Source organism: Saccopteryx bilineata, chromosome 8 (genome assembly GCF_036850765.1).
Source record: "Saccopteryx bilineata isolate mSacBil1 chromosome 8, mSacBil1_pri_phased_curated, whole genome shotgun sequence".
Lineage (NCBI taxonomy): Eukaryota > Metazoa > Chordata > Mammalia > Chiroptera > Emballonuridae > Saccopteryx > Saccopteryx bilineata.
This window is the reverse complement of record NC_089497.1, coordinates 67111006-67132314: the sequence shown is the minus strand read 5'-3', so window position 1 is coordinate 67132314 and position 21309 is coordinate 67111006. Positions and strand designations below refer to the sequence as shown.

Genomic DNA, 21309 nt, shown 5'->3' with positions numbered 1-21309 from the left:
CAGGGCGCATCCTCTCTCCCTCTCTCTCTCCCCACCTCTTCTCTCTTTCTCTCTCGCTAAAATCAACACATTTAAAAAAAAGTAATTTTAAAATAAAGTTTATTTCCACCAATGAACGGTATATATATTTTTTAAATGTGTATGCACCACGCCCCACACGGCTGCCCCTGACTCATCTGCTCTAGAGAGCCATTTGTTCTTTCTCAGGCTTCACCTCATGTTGCCCAGCTGACCTTGACTGCTTTTCACCCTGCTTTTTACCTCTTCTCAGGCGAACAGGCCTCTTTTCAGGAAACGCTTTCCTGAACTCACTCTGGCCTCCTGCCATTCCAAGCTCTTGCCGAATTATATTGGAATATCCATCTGCAGTTCTGTCTCTCCCACTCGACTTTGCCCAGCTCCTTCACTGCCGTGACCATTACTAACAAATTCATATATCCACATGGTCTAGCTCAGCACTTGGCCTATTATAGCAGGTGCAAAATGTGTACGTTTATTGAATTAAATTGATACAGAAAATACTATACCCTGAACCAGGCTTCAAGGAGCTTTAAGTAACACTGAAAAACAAATAATAATACATTTGTAATGTTTTACTTTTTTTATGAGGACAAATTCATGTATTCTATAATTTACAATGACTTTTAAATAAATTTAAAATAATTATGCACAATAGCATGCGTGTAAGATGTTCCTAAGTCAATGACAGGTTTTTTTCTTCTGACTGACTAATACGTGCTAGAATTTATTAGAGAGTTTGTTTACCGGGGCCTTCGAAATTATCTTCCTTATTTAGGGCCATGTATCTGAATGCAGGTTTTGCTTATTAACGCTGCCCTTTCGCCTACTCTTTTTGTCAAGCCGAGGGCCCTGTGGTGACCTCCCAGTACAACTGCCTTGGCTGTGTGCATCCCATATCAACTTCCAGCCCTGACTTGGAGCCTGTGCTGAAACATGCCATTCAACACTTTAACAACCACACTGATCATTCCCACCTCTTTCTTCTTAAAGAAGTAAAAAGGGCCCATAAACAGGTTTGTTCTTTAAGTTTTTATTTTGCATGGTATTGTTAAAATTTGTTAGATCTTTACATCTAAGGTTTCATTACCTAAAATAAACCATTGGTCATAAGAAAACATGATTCCACGACTGGCGGTGAGGGAGCTCTCTATGTTCTCATCCGACTAGCATAGGAGGCAAAGAGCTTTCTCTTTAGTCAAAGTGATTTGGATACTGCAATATGTAAAAAGGGGAAGTGTGGCTAATCAGACCCCCTGCTCTGAGATATCAGTTTTAATGAACGGGGCGTCAGCATTACGTGTTCTTAGAGATGGTGAAATGAAAGAGTCCTGTGCCGCGGACCAGTGCGATTTGTAATTCTGGGTCTTGAGTGAGAACGTTGCGGAATTAAGAAAACAGACTCATTAAGAAAAAAAGGATGGGGCCCTGGCCGGTTGGCTCAGTGGTAGAGCGTCGGCCTGGCATGCGGAAGTCCCAGGTTCGATTCCCGGCCAGGGCACACAGGAGAGGCGCCCATCTGCTTCTTCACCCCTCCCCCTCTCCTTCCTCTCTGTCTCTCTCTTCCCCTCCCGTAGCCGAGGACCCATTGGAGCAGAAGATGGCCGGGGCACTGGGGATGGCTCCATGGCCTCTGCCCCAGGTGCTAGAGTAGCTCTGGTTGCAACAGAGCGACACCCCGGATGGGCAGAGCATCGCCCCCTGGTGGGCGTGCCGGGTGGATCCCGGTTAGGTGCATGCGGGAGTCTGACTGCCTCCCTGTTTCCAGCTTCAGAAAAATACAAAAAAAAAAAAAAAAAAAAAAAAAAAAAAAAAAAAGGATGGGATCGGGGAGACCTCTTCAATGCTGATGGCAGTATAGCCATATGCAAATCAAGGAAGTCCTTGATACAAAGTTACACAGCTGAGGCTAAAACAGGAACTCTCCCAAGGCATGAACAGGAATCCCCCCACCTTGCATAAGCGAAAACAACTAACATCTAAACAAACAAAGAGTAAGAGGAAGGGCATGTAAATTGCTTCCAGCAACTTAAGCAAGCAAGTGAAGTGGGTGCAAATACTCAGCATCACAGCCAATATGGAGGTGGTGGGGGGAGAACTTAGCCTTTTGCTAAGCCTCGAATTTACAAAGGCTTTTTGCCACTTGCAGTCTACAACAGTTCTGGTCTGAAGGTTTTCAGAAATCTATATCATCACCTAGCTACTGTGAGTCAAACATGGCTCCAAAATATTAAATGGTACCCCAAAAGGTTGACACAGCTTTCAGAGTACCTTCTAAATTATAGTTTTCATATCATCAGGAAAAAAAAGTAAATACTTGTAAATCTGGTCTTTTCTTTGACTCAGTTCACTGTCTTTACTGAGTTCCTTGTATTTTAGTAGCTAATTGCTAATTATGAGGGACTCACTTTGGTCTTGCTTTTAAAATTCTTCAAATTTTTGATTGATTGATTTTAGAGAGAGACAGAGAGGAATAGGAAGAGGGAGAGAGAGAAAGAAGCATTCATGTGTAGTTCCACTTAGTTGTGCATTCATTGGTCGCTTTCCATATGTGCCCCAACCGGCTTTGAACCCACAACCTCGGTACCTTGATGTTTTGGGATGATGCTCTAACAGAGCTAACTGGCCAGCACCAGCATTCCCTGCCTTTAACTGACCCTCCAACTGGCCTTCATGCAAGATGTATGTTCAACTCAATGATGCTTATATACAGATATCAGGATTGAACTAGCTCAAGATAAAGCAGAAGAAAACTTATTGTCTGACAGTCTAGGAGCCTGAGAACCTCCCAGTAAAGGCTACCCTAGCTCCAAAGTTTTCTTTAACCATCTAGAAGAACATTATTGATATTTCACAAAATGCAATAGGATGTTATTTTTCTGCTGCCAGGCAGAGGAAATAGTGCTAGGTTTCACTTAAGGAAATATAGTAACTCCACCTATATATTGCTTTTTGTTTTCAGTTGTGTAGGAACGTGTGTGTGTGTGTGTGTGTATGTGTGTGGGTGTGTGTGTGTGTGTGTTTTGAAGAGTGTGAGAGTCATAAAGTGCTCAATATTTATTCAGTCATGATTTTTGCCTAGTCATTTATATTTTTGAGTACTTGTGATATGCCAGCAGTATTCTAAGCTCCTCATAACACTGTGAATAATGATTAAATTGCCCTTTAACTATTTAATTCAAAATTGTTTCAGGTGGTGGCTGGATGGAACTATGAAGTTACTTATTCAATTGAGCAAACTAATTGTTCCAAGAAGAATTTTCTATTCTTAACTCCAGACTGCAAATCCCTTCTTAACGGGGTAAGTAGGCAAAAATCTAATTATAAAGTTATTAGCATTTGGTGTCCAATATTTACAGGTGAGGGAATACTCAGTGATATAGGAAGACATAGTCACAAAAATCTAATTATAAAGTTATTAGCATTTGGTGCCCAATATTTGCAGGTGAGGGAATACTCAGCGATATAGGAAGACATAGTCACTAAAATTTTAGATGATGTTTATGAATTCACAGTCACATTCACCGTGTCACTGGGCAAGCTGCCTTACCTACCCGATCAAAAATTCTGTACATGTAGCAATAAGCAGGGCTAGAGATAAAATGATGACCTGTCAAGTTCGTCTGTTCATGTCTGCTCACTTTCCTGTCTCCCTTTCTTCTCATGTGTTCAGCATCCTTCCAGTGCTCCTGAGCTCTATGCAGGACAGACCCTTACTTCAAACTTGTCTCTGCTTTTTTCTTACCTTCCCTCCCCTTCCTTTATTTTTAATAAACACATCTTGAGCCTCCCTCCACTTAAATGTTTTATTGATTTCAGGGAAACAGGAAGGGAGGGAGGGAGAGAGAGAAAGAGAGAGAGCGAGACAGGAACGTTGATCTGTTCCTGTATGTGCCCTGACCGGGGATCAAACTGGCAATCCTTGAGCTTCCAGATGATGCTCTAACCAACTGAGCTAACCAGCCAGGGCTTCCTCCCCCTACTTTTTCCCTCTCTTTCTCTCTGAAATAAAAAATAATTAAAAATAAAGAATAGACTGACATCTGTCAGAGGGGAGGAAGAATGAGGTGCTAGGTAAAAAAATAAAAAAATTAAGCAACCCCCCCCCCAAAATAAAAACTCATAGACACTGACAGTCACCTCTGGTATAGTGATTACCAGAGGGAAAGGAGGTTGGGGGCAGGTACAAGAGGGTAAAGGGGTGATGAATGGTGACAGAAGGAAACGATGAACACACAATATAATATGCAGATGGTGTATTATAGAATTGTACACTTGAAAGCTATATAATTTTATTAACCAATGCCACCCCAATAAATTCAATAAAATTTTTTTAAAGAAATAAAGAAGAAATTGGTGTTAGAATTTAGCAAATGCTTTAAATATGTATTGAACTAATATGTTATGTATTTCTAATTTAATGTTACATTGTTTGGACAACTCTCCTAATAGTAATCTCTGGCTTCTTAAACTCTATTTGTTTAGTATTAATTATTCTTTAAATGTGTATTTGGTTTTTATTTCTGATTTATTTAAGAATTCTATGCCTATATTTAAAAGTGAAAGTGATTTGATAGTCTTATAGGTGTGTGCATTCTAGTTTTCCAGGTTTTGGTACCCAGATTATAGTTTTCTAGGATGAATCAGGTGTGTGTTACATGCAGTTAAGTTAGCTCTGGCTCCTGGAGACCCTGTGAATGGGTGATGGCCACACTGTCCTGACCTCAGCAGCTCTGCTGAGAGTCTGTAGACTCATTTCTACGACTTCTTTTATGGCGTCATTCCATCTCATATTTGGTCTTCCTCTTTTCCTGTTTCCTTCTATTTTTGAGTTAGGTAGTTTGTCACTATTTTGAATTAGGTAGTTTGCCACTATTTTCTATATTCAGAAAAGTTTATATAGCATGGAAATATGTTTCTTTAATTTTAAACATTATTATTAGTAGTAGTAGTATTTTGTAAGAGAGAGAGTGACAGAAAGGGACAGGCAGACAGGAGGAAAGACAAATGAGAAGCATCAACTTGTTGTGGCACCTTAGTTGTCCATTGATCACTTCTCATATGTTCCTTGACCAGGGGGCTCCAGCAAAGCGAGTGACCCCATGGTCAAGCCAGCAACCTCTGAGCTCAAACCAGCGACCATGGAGTCATGTTGATGATCAAAATTGTTTCAGGTGGTGGCTGGATGGAACTATGAAATTACTTACTCAACTGAGCAAACGAATTGTTCCAAGAAGAATTTTCTATTCTTAACTCCAGGCTGTATATCCCAAAGCTAGTGAGCCCGGGGTTTCAAACCTGGGTCCTCAGCATCCCTGTTCAATGCTTTATTCATTGTGCCATTGCCTGATCAGGCTATAAATTATTAATTTATAAAACATCTATGTTGTTTGGAAGTGAGAAGTGGGATGGAAGGTAAAAGTAATGATAGCATTCTCTAGTCCTTCCATTATTAGTTCATTCAAGCTTTGTTCTTGTTTTTAAATCAGTGTTGGTTATTTATCGTTTTCCAAAAAATTATCTATTTCTTTGGGATTTAAATTAGCATACACTTGTTCATTATTATTCTCTTATATTTTTATACTTTAGTATTCTTTGCAAGGTTACCTTTTTTTTTTTGCTTTTGACTTTTTTCTTACCAGAAGAATGGTCATTTGGTTTGTTATTAATGCTAGTGCTTTCTGGTTTTTTAGTTCATCAGTTTTGCTTTATTGTTTACTCCTTTTTGTTTTGCTTAAGGCTATTTATTATTCTTTTCCTTTTTCTAACTTCTTGAGATAAACACCTAGACTTGAGATTATTTTGTTTGGTTTTTTTTTGCTTCTCTTTTTACTGACTTTTTAAATGTTTTATTGAATTTAGAGAGAGAGTAAAGGAGAAAGAGAGAAACATCAATTTGTTCTTCCACTTATTTATGCATTCATTGGTTGATTCTTGTATGTGCCCTGACCAGGGATTGAGTCCGCATCCGGAGGATGCTCTAAGCACTGAGCTACCTGGCCTGGGCTTGCCTCTCTCTTTTTTAATAATTATGAAAGCATATAAAGCCATGAGTTAAACTCTAAATGATGCTCTGACAACATTATGTAAAATTCTCATTTTTCTTGTTTTGTATTTTATATTATTCTTTTTCCAAGGAAAACCTTAACTATTTAGGTATGTGTGTTTAGATTTCCAAGTAGTTTTTTGTTTATTTGTTTAAACATTGATTTTTAGAGATTTTCTTCTTTCTGATGCTGAGATCAAAGAGCATAACCCTTGTTTTTAATTTGAAAATGTATAGGCCTTTCTGGGCACCCAGTATAAAAGCAATTAAAAATATCTGTATCATACTTATAAAAATATAATTTAAATCATGTGCATCATCTGAAAATATCATTTAAGTAAATTTTTATCATGTTACTCAAGTCTTCTATGACCTTATTAATTTTTATACATTTTGTTTGTCTTAGATTTATAGTTGTATATTAAATTTCCCCACCATCATTATTTCAATCTATTTTTATTCATATATCTAATTTCTGCTTTATGTATTTTGACTCCATGCTTCTAGACTGTACCTTTTATAAAGATATAATTATGTTTTCTTTATCGTAAGTTTTTTGTTACCTTGAATTTTACTTTATCCAATATTAATAATACTCTAGCTCAGGGGTCCCCAAACTTTTTACACAGGGGGCCAGTTCACTGTCCCTCAAGACTGTTGGAGGGCCAGACTATAAAAAAAAACAACTTATGAACAAATCCCTATGCACACTGCATATATCTTATTTTAAAGTAAAAAAACAAAACGGGGACAAATACAATATTTAAAATAAAGAACAAGTAAATTTAAATCAACAAACTGACTAGTATTTCAATGGAAACTATGGGCCTGCTTTTGGCTAATGAGATGGTCAATGTCCGGTTCCATATTTGTCACTGCTAGCCGTAACAAGTGATATGACGTGCTTCTGGAGCCGTGACGCGTGCATCCCGCGTCACCGGAAGTAGTACTGTACGTGAGTGACGCTGCTACATACAGTACTCCAGGAGCACAGGATATGGATGCTGACCACCAATGAAAGAGGTGCCCCTTCCAGAAGTGTGGCAGGGGCCGGATAAATGACCTCAGGGGACCGCATGTGGCCCGCGGGCTGTAGTTTGGGGACCCCTGCTCTAGCTCCTTTTTTGTTTCTATTTGCTTCATATAGCTTTGTTCATCCATTATGTTTAATCTTCTTTATCTTTTATATTACATGATACTATTCTTGAAAATGTGAATACATTAATTTTGTTTTTAACTTAATCTAAATGTCTTTGCTTTTCTAAAAGAAATTTTACTCATTCAGTGTTATGATAATTTTACTCATTCAGTGTTATGATTATTATTCTTATCCTAAGTATTCTTGTCATCTTGTTTCATGTTTCTATGTGTTTGTGTATAGGCATTTATTGTTGATGCTAATATCTAATTGTTTCTTCTTCTCGCTTTTGCAATTAGACTATGCTTTGTTTTCTATGTAAACTCAACATCCTATATTTAATTTTACTAGTCATTTGCTATAAAAGTTCTTAAAAAAATTTTAAACTTATGCACTTATGTACTTTTTTAAAAACTAGGATAACGGTGAATGCACAGATCATGCATACATGAACCTTCAGGAGAAAATTACTTCCTTCTCACAGAAGTGTGATGTTTTTCCAGGTAAAAGATAATACATGTTTATGCTTTAATTGTGCATATTGATCCCAGACAACTGGCTGTAACTCATTTTTAATTACTCAGAATAAAATTCTTTCAATTAAAGATTTTTTTTCTCCTGCATGTTATAATGGAGAGTGGCAGGGAGAAGAAGAAAGGGAGATAGTGTGTTTATAGTTAAGCCAGTATTTCTTATACCAAGAGTTGGCTTTTTGCCTGACCAGGCTGTGGCACAGTGGATAAAGCATCAGATAGAATACAGAGAGAAGACCAGCTTCGAAACCCCGAGGTTGCCAGCTTAAACGTGGGCTCTTCCAGGTTGAGCGCAGGTTCACCAGCTTGAGTATGGGGTTGCTGGCTTGAGCATAGGATCATAGATGTGACCCCATGGTCACTGCCTTAAGCCCAAAGGTCTCTGGCTTGAGCCCAAGGTTGCTGGATAGAGCAAGGGGTCACTCACTCTGCTGTAGCCCCCCCCCCCACCCTGGTCAAGGCACATATGAGAAAGCAGTCAATGAACAACTAAGATGCCACAACAAAGAATTGATGCTTCTCGTCTCTCTTCCTGCCTGTCTGTCTCTGTCTGTCCCTCTCTCTATCTCTCTGTCTCTCTGTCTCTGTATTTCTTGAAAAGTTGGCTTTTCTCATACTTGGAAAATATTTGCATACATTCCACAATAAGAAGCATTACTGAAGTTGCCTACTCACCAGAATCATAAGACTTAAAATTTTCCCATTAGAGAGCCATTCCTTTAAGTTAAACACTGCTTTTTACACATTCTTTCAAAAAATGCAAAAACTGAGGAAAAGTGCAGCATATTGATTGAGTCACTAACACCTTCCAATGGAAAGTTTCCCTAAATACAGTTGATTCAGTAGAGGAAAAGGGGAGAGGCAGTAAAGCGAAGGTCAGATAGTCAACCTCCACCTACTCACTACTGGGCTCTGGCTGCCACATGACTCTATAAATGAATGCTGGACCATGTGCGGGAGAGGTAGGAGGCTAGACTGCTCCTTCAGAGACACACTGACTTAAAACCTGATTCTTTCAGGGGAGGATTTCGTACTACCACCTCCCAGAATGTGCCTGGGCTGCCCCAAAGAGCTACCTGTCGACAGCCCAATGCTGGAGGAGCCTCTGAAACATTCCATCGCAAAGCTTAATGCAGAAAATAATGGATCTTTCTATTTCAAGATTGACACTGTGAACAGAGCAACAACACAGGTCTGTAAATTATGTTACAAAAATAGTGGTAGTATAGTCTATGTGAAAATTGCTTACTAATTTTGCCACTGATCTTGGCTTTGGGTTGAGGAATAGTATACCCGGTGAAAGAAATATGAATTCAAGTCTCAACCTTGCTGTATGCTTGATGTGTGATCTTGAACAAGTCATTTAGAACCTTCTCTCCATTTTCTGTCTGTAAAAAACTGGCGTGAGGATCAAATAAGATAATATATGTCAATGCATTATCTTTTTAAATTCTAAAGTGTTATATAAATTCTAGCAACTATCATATAATTAATAAAATGTAGGGCTAGGGAAAACTGCTTTTTAGACTCATTTCTTATTGTAGCATCACTTAGTGCCTTGGGCTCAGCCACATCGTCAGTCTGTCATCCAGTGGTGGAATTCAAATAGTTTAACAATCAGTTCTCTGCCCTAATGATCGTTTTAAGTATAAAAAAACTATATACTGAAAGGTAGTTTATTAGTTCATGCATTTAATACTTAAATAAGAACTATAAAAGAGGTACACAAAACTAGATTATGAGTTTTAAAATATATATATAAATATTAAATAATACCTGACCAAAAACAATAAAACTTTTATTTAAGATATTTCCATATTGCTTTTTCTTCTTCTTCTCCTTCTCCTTCTCCTTCTCCTTCTCCTTCTCCTTCTCCTTCTTCTTTTTCAGAGGCTAGAAGGCAGAGAGATGCATGTACCCCGACCGGGATCCACCCAGCAAGCCCCCTACAGGATGATGCTCTGCCCATCTCAAGCGGCTGTGCCATTGCTCAGCAAAGCTATACTGCTCACAAAAAATTAGGGGATATTTCAAAATGAATATGAAGCGATAAAAAAAGAAGAATTTGATTCTTTTTATTAAACAAGAACATCAGAAAAGCAAGCAAGTCAAAGAAAGTTATTCGATTATGTAAATGTATGCAAAACCAACTTTTATTTCATTGGTGAAATGCACTATACAAAAGGCTGAAACTACTATCTGCACGTTCATATTCATTTTGAAATATTCCCTAATTTTTATAAGCAGTATATTTTAGTGCCTGAGGCGAGTCCATGGGGTCATCCTCAGTGCCCAGGGTCAACTTGCTCAAACCATTCAAGCCATGACTGCAGGAGGAGAAGGGAGAGAGAGAAAAAAAAAATAATAGGAGAGGAAGGGTGGAGATGCAGATGGTCACTTCTCCTGTGTGCCCTGACTGGAAATCGAACCTGGGACTTCCATAGCCGGGCCTACACTCTACCACTGAGTCAACTGACCAGGGCCTTCATATTGCTTCTTGATTGGCATCCTCACTTGCAATTATTTCACCTATGGATGGAATGAACATTACTATGGATGCTGTTGTACAGATGAAAGTTAAAAAAAGAGTAAGGAATGTAAATTTGTGATTTTCACACTGGGCGGCTGCCCAGGCACCCACCTTAGAGAGAACCCTGATTAAAGTGCCATTTTAACAACCAGTTTGCTGAACTTGACAAAAAATTAGGTATCAGTTCTGTCAAACCGGTGTGAACCAGGTGAAACCCACCATGGCTGTCATCACCCCCACTCTCTTCACATTCTCACTTCTATGTCATTTCCCCCTGCCTGGGTGTCTTTCCAGCCCACAAACCTACCCTCTAGGGATTTGTCTTTTCCTCCATACCCTGAGAGGGAGTGTCCTAGTCTAAGAGGAAACCCAGTTCTAGCACAGTATCAGCCACTCATGTCATTCAGACACACTCAGTCTTTGTGACCGCATTTGTAAAATGAGTGTCTATATGAGGAAAGCCCAAATTTCTTCCAACTCCAACAGCGTATAAATAATCTATTCATGAACAGATTCCTATTCTAAACCTCAAAACTGACCTCCCTAAATAAAACTAAAGAAAAGTAATCCAAATAGAACTAAACTGTTATAGCAAACCAACATGATCTTTACCAATCTGATGAAAAAAGAAAAAAAACTTCACTTAAAACAGTTCCTACTTTTAGTTCAGTAATGAATTTCTAGAAATCTAAAATAGACTCTTTATAGATAATGATATTCACTGCAGCTTTAACTGTATGAGAAAAAATTGTAAACTGTCAAAATGATCAATAATACAGAAATGATTAAATAATGTCTGGCATATCCTTAAAATGAAGTATCAAGTGGTAATTTTAAATCATTTTAGTGAGGAGCTCTTGATGTAGGAAATGCCTTGTTTTAAAATATGCACTGGGGAGAGAAAGAGACCATAAAATTGAATATACATTCTGCTGTCGATTGTGTTATAAAGAAGTACAGAAAACAATTCTGAAGAGAAACAAATGCCTCCAACTACTTATAGTGGTGGCTTTAAGTGATGGCACAGTGGGCTGTTTATTCCCATCTTTTAATTTTCTGTATTAGTTTTACTACTGGGGGGAGAAAACTAAGCAAATGGTATAAAAAATAAGTCAAAACTGCCACTTTGCTCTCTCTTCTACTCAGGCACTTACTTCTGTCCCCAACACCACAACTCTTCTCCCTCATCTCACTGGCACAGGACCCACATTAGGCTTACTCATGGGGTATAAATCCGGGCTACTCTTGTGCTTGTCGGCTTTTCTTCTTATTTTATGTTTCTGCTGACATTCCTTTATTCTTAATGATGCAGGAATAGTCTAGTACTCTGCCCTATATTGCATGTCAGAGGTTTGCTGTCAGGAGAGAATCATTCATTCTCAGGCATGACTAGTCCTATTAGTTCTTATGCTTCTCTATAAATTAACTAATCAACAGCCTAGTACGTGTGTGTGTTTGTTTATGCTAAGGATGCCAGGAGAACAACAGGTAATGCTGTGAATTGAAGGGAACGGACATTCCTTCACTTGCCAAATCAATCAGGAATATTGTGAGACTCTCAAACTTGCTTGTAAGTGATGAATCTTTACTGACTTTTGCATTTAAAGAGAACAATTTGGGCCCTGGCCGGTTGGCTCAGTGGTAGAGCGTCGGCCTGGCGTGCGAGGGACCCAGGTTCGATTTCCGGCCAGGGCACACAGGAGAAGCGCCCATTTGTTTCTCCACCCCACCCCCTCCTTCCTCTCTGTCTCTCTCTTCCCCTCCCGCAGCCGAGGCTCCATTGGAGCAAAGATGGCCCGGGCGCTGGGGATGGCTCCTTGGCCTCTGCCCCAGGCGCTAGAGTGGCTCTGGTCGCGGCAGAGCGATGCCCCGGAGGGGCAGAGCATCGCCCCCTGGTGGGCAGAGCGTAGCCCCTGGTGGGCGTGCCGGGTGGATCCCGGTTGAGCGCATGCGGGAGTCTGTCTGACTGTCTCTTCCCGTTTCCAGTGAACAATTTGGCTGTTTGACATGCTCATTCAGGGAAGCCCTGGTGGAAGCAGCCAAGTTAGTGAAATTCGTTGACTGTGTGATGAATTTGCCAAAAGCCAATCTCCAATGACCATTTGCCAAATTGCTAAAGATTTTACAGATTTAGTTTTTCCTTGGCTTTGCATATTGAGTCCTATTTGGATACATGTCCATTTCAAGTTAGTTTCATATTTCAGATACCAAATATTTCCTAAATGCCCTGTTTGCACATGTGAACGATTGTAATTTCTGTCACAGGCCACACAGCCTCTGTCCCAGCTGTTGCACATATTCCTCCTTGTTTTGCTCAGATGAATATGCTTCAAGGATCTGTGTGCACATTCAGGAATTTTTCTTTTAACAAAGTATTAGAAATGTCAAATCTTCTGAAGCAAACAGCCAAATGACCAGACTACCAGACTACCTGCAAGTATACCAATTTACAGTCACACCACCTGGTTGTATAAGACCATTGATCATCTTTTTTGTATTTTTTATTTTTTTGTATTATTCTGAAGCCAGAAACGGGGAGGCAGTCAGACAGACTCCCGCATGTGCCCGACCGAGATCCACCCGGCATGCCCACCAGGGGGCGATACTCTGCCTATCTGGGACGTCGCTCTGCCGCAATCAGAGCCATTCTAGCGCCTGAGGCAGAGGCCACAGAGCCATCCTCAGCGCCCGGGCCAACTTTGTTCCAATGGAGCCTCTGCTGCGGGAGGGGAAGAGAGAGACAGAGAGGAAGGAGAGGGGGAGGGGTGGAGAAGCAGATGGGCGCTTCTCCTGTGTGCCCTGGCTGGGAATCGAACCCAGGACGCCTGTATGCCAGGCTGACGCTCTACCACTGAGCCAACCGGCCAGGGCCGACCATTGATCATCTTGATTTGAATTCTATCCCTACCAACAGTGACTGAGGCTATATGCTTCCCACACATGGCCAATACCAGGTATCATTACTGGTTTTCATCTTTGCCAACATAAGGAAGATCAAAAGTGCTATTGCATTTGTTTTTGTTTTTTTTAATGTGCATTAACTCTGATTATTAATGAAGGTAAACATTTCTTCAGGTTTCATGACCATTTTAACTGCTTTTCTGAAATACCTATTTATGTCTTTTGTTTATTTTTTAGTGTTGAGTTTTATATGCATAAGAATATTAATCCTGCCTGACTGATGGTGGCACAGTAGATAGAGCATCATCCTGGGATGCTGGCCCAGGTTCAAAACCCTGAGATCACCAGCTTGAGGGAGGGCTCATCCAGCTTGACCACAGGCTCTTTGGCTTGAGCATGGGATCATCAACATAAAACCATGGTTGCTGGCTAAAGCCCAAAGGTCGCTGGCTTGAAGCCCAAGGTTGCTGGCTTGAGCAAAGGGTCACTGGCTCAGCTGGAGCCCCCTGGTTAAGGCGCGTATGAGAAGCAATCAATAAACAACTGAAGTACCTAAACTTGATGCTTCTCATCTCTCTCCCATCCAGTCCCGGTCTTGGTCTCTGTCTGTCTGTCTCTCTCTCCCCCTCACTAAAATATATGTATTAATCCTATACCATAGTTTTCCCACTTGTCTTTTACTTTGTTTGCTGTGATTTTTGAGAATCAGTTTTCATTTTTGTCTGGACAGATTTAGACATTGTAGGTTTCTTTCCTCTGCTTTTCATTTATGAAAGGCTTTCCTCATGCTAAGTAAGATATGATGGATATTTATTTATACCTTTTGAGTTTATTTCTTTAATTTAAATTTTAATATATTTGGAATTTATTTTGCTATGTGGTACTCTCTTCTTTAAAAACAAAACTTGAGCAAGATGGGTTTAGGCAGAAAAGACTTCTGATAAGAACAACACCTTATAATAATGGTAATGCACATACAAGGCTCTCAAATGAAGGATTGGAATCTATTTAATTCCTTCTTCTGGACCTTGAATAGAGTTGGGCCTTCAGTTGTGATTTGTGTCACTTACTGTCAAGTTTCTTAGGCAACATTACCTTAATCAACATTATTGTTAAAAAGTTAGATTAAGATGCTTTCCAAAATGAGCAAGAAACTTATGATTCCCAGAATATAGACTCAAAAACTCTCTTAAAAACCATCCTCCCTGTTTTCACACATACTTGGAGTTTTAAAGTTAATGATGGAAATTTTCTTAAAAACAGAACCATGCTTACTCAGCAGAACAATGCCAGAGAAGCTAGAGGGAGAGTTCAGGTTTTTATGATTCTCTTCTTCTGCTCCTCTCATCTTTCTCCTACTACACTTTCTCCATGCTTTGAAAAAACATGAAATGACAGAGAGACTGTTGCTGTCTGCTTTTCCAAATTAGATCATACTATAACCCTGTGACTTCATTTCTTTTTCTTTTTTTTTTTTGTATTTTTCTGAAGTTGGAAACGGGGAGGCAGTCAGACAGACTCCCGCATGCGCCCGACCGAGATCCACCCAGCATGCCCACCAGGGGGTGATGCTCTGCCCATCTGGGGCATTGCTCTCTTGCAACCAGAGCCATTCTAGCACCTGAGGCAGAGGCCACAGAGCCATCCTCAGCGCCCGGGCCAACGTTGCTCCAATGGAGCCTTGGCTGTGGGAGGGGAAGAGAGAGACAGAGAGGAAGGAGAGGGGGAGGGGTGGAGAAGCAGATGGGCGCTTCTCCTGTGTGCCCTGGCCGAGAATCAAACCCAGGACTCCTGCACGCCAGGCCAACGCTCTACCACTGAGCCAACCAGCCAGGGCCTTCATTTCTTTTAATAATGATCATCTCTCGAGGTCAAGAGGTATACTGATGTATTCTTTTTAAAAAATTTTTATTGATTGACTTTAAAGAGAGAGGAAAAAGATGGGGAAAGAGAGAGAGAGAGAGGCATTCATTTGTTGTTCCACTTTGTTGGTTGCTTCTCATATGTGCCCTGACTGGGCATTGAAACATCAACCTTGGTGTTTTGGGCAATGCTCTACCTGACTGAGTTAACCAGCCAGGGCTAATATATTCCTTTTGAATAGTATATAATATTACACACACACACTTAATTCCTAAGATTAAGTACTGAATGATTTGATTTAGAAATTAAGCCATATCAACCAACTTTTTAATATATAATTTAAAATCATTTTTACCATGCATATTTTTTAAGTGTAAGAGATATAAGATATGACATTTTTAAACAACTTTTTAAAAAATATACTTGCGATTCTGTTGAAGTCAGGGTATTTTTAAAAGCATGAGTTTAATTTTGGTATTTTAAAAAGCATGAGTTTAATTTTTTAAATAAATTTTCTAGAAGTGTGCCTCTTCTAGAAAAAAATTAATTGAGCCACATGTTAATTGTGAAAACAGCATTGTAAATGAGTAAAACTGGAGATTAAAATGGTTTTTAATATAAAGCCCCAGTCAGAGGTGCAGTGAATGAAGCATTGTCCAAGAGCAAGGTCCTCAGCTTGCCAGCTTGATCTAGAAGTCACTGTTTGAGTCTCAGTCAACACACGTATGAAAGGCAATCGATGGGTACGCAACTAGTGGAAAAATGAGTTGATGGCAGAAGACCCAGGTTCGAGACCGCGAGGTCGCCAGCTTGAGTGAGGGCTCATCTGGTTGAGCCCAATGTTGCTGGCTCAAACAAGGGGTTACTTGGTCTGCTGAAGGCCTGTGGTCAAGGCACATAAAAAAAAAATGAGTTGATGCTTCTCTCTCTCTTTCTTTCTCCCCTCCCTCCCTCTCTCTCAAAAAATAAATTTAAAAAATAAATAAATAAATGAGAGAAGCAAACTAGAAAATCCAAATAATTTTCCTAACCACATCATTTAACCCAGATAATTTCTATAGTGGCACTAACTCAGCATTTCCATGATTCAAAACTTGGCAGGACAATAAGACATTCTTCAAGAAAATATTTAAGTTGTTCTTCCTACTCTTTTTAGATTCTATTAGAACTTGAGATTTGATTGACTAATAAATCTTGCAGCTGTTGAACAATAAAACTCAGAAAAGTATGACAATAAAAATTATAGCCTGCTTTCCTTTTTCCATGAAATAAAGGAAGTTAAACCAATCAACAGTCAAATATTTTACACATTCATACAAGCTAAAAGTTTAATTGTCAAATATTTGAACTTTTTTTTGCAAACTCTCATTTGGTCAGTGTGTAATTAAAATTTTAATATTGTTCCCTAAGATCCTTTAGGGTAAAAACATGATTTATTATATAATATTAATTAAGCTTCTCCTTTGTGCTAATTAATTTTCCAGGTGGTGTCTGGAACAAAATACTCTATTGAGTTCACGGCCAAGGAAACCACATGTTCCAAGGACAGTGATAAAGAGTTGATTGACAGTTGCGAGATCAATAAATTTGGAGTGAGTAGTAATGAACTCTCTACTTATTCTTTAGATGTCTACTTGATGTTTTCTACTCGTTTAAGAATTTCATGAATAACACTATTCTCTCTTTTTGCTTTTGTTTTCATGGATAGGAAATTCTAGACTGCAGTGCTGACGTTTACGTGGTACCTTGGGAGAACAAAGTTCATCCTACTGTCAACTGTCAAGCACTAGGAAAGGTATGATTTTAATTACAATCAGCTTGGGTAAATTTTGCTCATTCTGAAAAGTCCAATTTGAGGGTTGGAAAGAACTGTTGTTTAAATGAATTGGGGACTATCCTTTTTAAAATGGGGAGAATGCTCACATTTCTGTGCTGATCCCTCTTTTTTATGGCTAGAAAGGAAGACAGCAATCCTCTTAATCACTTTCCACACATTGTCGTTGTCCCATCCTTCAGTAGGCTCTTTCTTAGTGAAGTGTAGCCCCTGCTGTGGAGAGCTAACACCGGCTATGCAGCTTTAAGGTGTGCCTGAGATGCTCCACTGGCATCTGCTTACATCCAAGGAACTTGGGAGAGATGCAGATCTCAGACCCCACTCCACATCTACTGAATCCAAATATGCATTTTTAACATGATCCCCAGGGGATTCATACCCATGTTCAAGTGTGAGAAGCATTAGTTTATATCATCTTTTCTAATTCTTAAGAGAGCCTTAGGAGGTAAGTAATACTTTTCCCATTGTCAGGGATGAGACACTAAAAATTACAAAGATGCTGAGATGCTAGAGTGAATAATAACTATCAATTGCTTCCTCTGTCCAAGGCACTGTACTGAGGACTTTACACCTGTTTTTTTCCTGACAACTCTGTGAGGCAGGTGCTGTTGTTATTCCTATTTTAGAGATAAGAAAAGTGAAGCTAGTGGTACTCGAATTCAAATATAGGATAATTCAGAGCCCTCCATGTTTATAAAATGCTGATAACTAAGGGTTGGCTTATTTGACTCCAAAGACCATGTTTCTTGCACCACTAAACACTGCCTCCAGCCATCATGTTCTCGCCATTATTGAAAGTGTAGGTAGAAATAATCCATATCTTCAATGCAAGTTGCCTCTTCTCAATTTTTGCTGACTTAGGTTTTTGCCCTGAGTAGGAATATATGTCTACCACAAACATTATCCAAAGGCTATATCAATTAATAAATAACGTGCCATGGCTTTACATAATCATAGGCTAGAGATTATGTACTTCAACTTTCCAATTTTTCCAGATGAAGAAAACACTCTCCCCCTTAGAGGAGTATTATTAAAAACAAAAATCAATATCTACAAATTATAAAGGCAATCAAAAGAAGGAAAAAAGTCATTCTCATTCTTTTGCAATATTAATATAGTGATTAAAATTTGGCAAAGACTTTCTCTACTGTAAACCAAGGTAGCAGTGCCAGGTCTCAGTCCCTTCTTTCTTCACTGATAGTGTGGTTTTCACAGTAATGCATTCATCTTAATATTTCCTGTTTAGACCTCATTGATGAAAAGACCTCCAGGTTTTTCACCTTTCCGATCAGTACAAGTGGAGAAAACAAAAGAAGGAACAACTGTAAGTTCACCCCACACTTCCATGGCACCTGTCCGAGATGAAGAGCAGGATTCAGACAAAGAACCAGGACCTACTCGCGAACATGGCTGGGGCCATGAAAGGCAAATAAAACATGGCCTTGGCCATGGCCATACACATGAGCATGACCAAGGCCATGGACACCAAAGGGGACATGGTCTTGGCCATGGACATCCACAGCGACATGGCCATGGTCATGGACATCAGTGGGAACTTGATTATGATCTTGTACACCAAGAGAGGCATGGACATCGAAGGGAACATGGCCTCGCCCATGGACATGAACATGGACATGGTCATGGCCATGGAAAACATACAGATAAAAGAAAACAGAATGAAAAGCACAATGATTGGAGAACACAGCATTGGGAAAGTTCTTCTGAAGATAGTACTACATCTGCACAGACACAAGAGAAGACAGAAGGGCCAATACTCCTCCCTTCCCTAGCCCAGCCAGGTGTAGCAGATACCTTTCCTGACTTTCAGGACTTAGATCTCATTGCAACTGTGATGACTAATATACCACCAGCTCCCACAGAAAATGATGATGTTCGGATCCCTGAAATCCAGATAGAGCCCGATAGCCTTTCATTTAACCCGATATCTGATTTTCCAGAAACAGCCTCCCCTAAATGCCCCGGACACCCCTGGAAGCCAGTTAATGGAGTGACTCCAACTGTGAAAGTGGAAGAATTTCATGATTTTGATCTTTCTGACGCTTTGTTTTAATGTACGCAGCCATGGGTGTTTCTTTAACACTTTGTCAACCCCTTTTCTCTTTGTCCAAATACTCTGCTATAATGCACCAAAGCCAGGAAGTTTCAGGACAGCCTAGGGAAGTGGTGAGATTCCCACTGGGGATACCGTCAATTTCTACGGACAATATAAAACTGTTTGCAGAATTCTAAATCCTTTCTGAGTCTTCCTCACAACCTTTTTTAACTAGCACAGAAAATGGACAAACAACTATGCCTTGTGGCCTACTGCATTTGCTTTTCTAATAACCAATGTGTACCTTAGAACGGATATCATCAATTTTCATACAGAGACTCTTGCCATTCTGAATAAACTGGCATCTGGTCCCTGAACACATGTGAAAATAAGGAAAGTCAAGAGACTGAATGCTGACCTTCTTAATGGGGGAAAATAATAATAAAAACCACCAGAGATCAAAGAGGGACAAGAAAGACAGATTGGCCAAAAGGAGGATGGGGGAAATAACTAATTGACTTTGTTTCCAAAATGGGTTAGTTGTATCAAATAGTTACTCCCACTTGACAAAGCTATTCTGAAAGTGCTCTTTCTGAATGAGAGTGTTTCTCTTAAGTCAATAATTTCTGTTTACTGTTTATTCTTTGTAACAAGGCTTTCAAATAGGAGTTTTCTGTTTGTATGTTTGTTGCTGAGGCTAGAATGAATATCCTTAGTTTCTAGCAGCTCTGAGTTGAATGATAAGAATGGAAAGCAGAGGTAGTAATATAGAGGCAGGTTTGTGAAGGAAATCCCCATATATATATATATGTAAATATATATTTTTAACTAGCGCAGAAAATGGACAAACAATATGTAAATATATATATGTAAATATATATATATATGTGGGGTTTTTTTTACAGAGACAGAGAGAGAGTCAGAGAGGATAGGTAGGGACAGACAGATAGGAACAGAGAGAAATGAGAAGCATCAATCATCAGTTTTTTGTTGCATCACCTTAGTTGTTCATTGATTGCTTTCTCATATGTGCCTTGACCATGGGCCTTCAGCAGACCGAGTAACCCCTTGCTCAAGCCAGCAACCCTGGGTCCAAGCTGACGAGCTTTTTGCTCAAACCAGATGAGCCCATGATCAAGCTGGCGACCTCGGGGTCTCAAACCTGGGTCCTCACCATCCCAGTCCGACGCTCTATCCACTGCGCTACCACCTGGTCAGGCCCTTTTTTATAATTGACAAGGGAATCTCATGAGATGTGATATAAGATCTGTTCAGAAATTTTATGAGAAAATGCCTCTCTAGCCACACTTCATCATCACATCATCTTTTTGCTATGGCATTGAAGAGCACTGATTTTTGCAAAAAAGAACAGTATGCTTGTCTTTAATTGCTTTTCATGTGAGGGAGGCACACATTTTATAATGCTTGCTGTGTTTTACCTGGGGAAACAAGACAGGGCTTTAAAGAGCTGCAGTCGCCTGTGGACGCGTGTCACTGCAATGTATTGGATGCATTTGAGCCTCTGAGTTTTATTTTACTTTAAATATTATATGTACTTTTCAATAAAGAACCAATGATGTCAGGAACAGTTTCATCTTGTTAACTGGTTGCTTCACTCTTCTCTTATTGAGTGATAACATCAGATTAACAGAATTTTACTATACTTACAGAAGCAACTAACGCCCTGCGAGTACAAGGGCCGACCTCGCGAGGCAGGGGCAGAGCCAGCACCTGAGAGTGAGGTCTCTTGAGCAGTGAGCAGGATTTCCACGCCTGGTACAATAGCCCCAGCAACCTGTCAGCAGCCCCACATGGAAGGACAAGAAGATGGGATAGAATGTAAATAGAGAAGAATGGCAATTTATCACTCTGTCTCTGGGTGAAATAAAGTTTAATCTTGATGTTCTCACTCCCGGTTAACTCGCAGTAGTCTGCGTTCAGCCACATCCATCCTGCAGCAAAGTCCAGTTGCTCAGAGAGCACACTCAGCGTGGAGACTCTGTGAGCACTGGCTGACCGTGGCAGGAACCCTGAGGTGGGCCGGCCCTGCCACCAGGACCTCCCCATGGGCGCTGAGTCAAGGGTATGCAGGTCAGGTTTCCACCAGCAACCTAAAATACCTCTCCATCTGCCTTCTCCCTCTTCCTGATTCCCAGTCCAAAGTTAAAAGTAATTTGTCTTGTTTTATTATTTTTTCTATGAGCTAGATAATTACAAAAAAAAGAAGAAAAAAAGAAAAATAAACCTTTTTGTTAATATCATATCCACCAACTTTTCATTAGCAAAGTGTCTAACCTCTAAAGGGTTTAAAGAAAATTTAGAATTATCTTTCTGGTCCAAGCAAAGGTGAAAACAGAAATCTAATAGAATAAAAAGTGATAGAGACTTTTAAT

General features: G+C 39.8%; 1 protein-coding gene across 3 annotated transcripts in view; it reads left to right on the top strand.

The window, feature by feature from the left end:
* KNG1 (kininogen 1) overlaps positions 1–20825 on the top strand; it is a 30590-nt gene extending 9765 nt beyond the window's left edge. Inside the window, exons 4-11 of one of the 3 annotated variants that reach the window (XM_066241729.1) lie at positions 862–1034; positions 3212–3319; positions 7621–7705; positions 8755–8927; positions 16514–16621; positions 16738–16824; positions 18110–18187; positions 20587–20825. In XM_066241729.1, coding sequence (XP_066097826.1) covers positions 862–1034; positions 3212–3319; positions 7621–7705; positions 8755–8927; positions 16514–16621; positions 16738–16824; positions 18110–18187; positions 20587–20667 — 893 coding nt within the window. In that variant the 3' untranslated portion in view covers positions 20668–20825. Of the gene's footprint in view, positions 1–861; positions 1035–3211; positions 3320–7620; positions 7706–8754; positions 8928–16513; positions 16622–16737; positions 16825–18109; positions 20503–20586 lie in introns of those variants that run through there. The other 2 variants (XM_066241730.1, XM_066241728.1) reach the window with 2 other exon arrangements.
* The last annotated feature ends 484 nt before the right edge of the window (positions 20826–21309 follow it).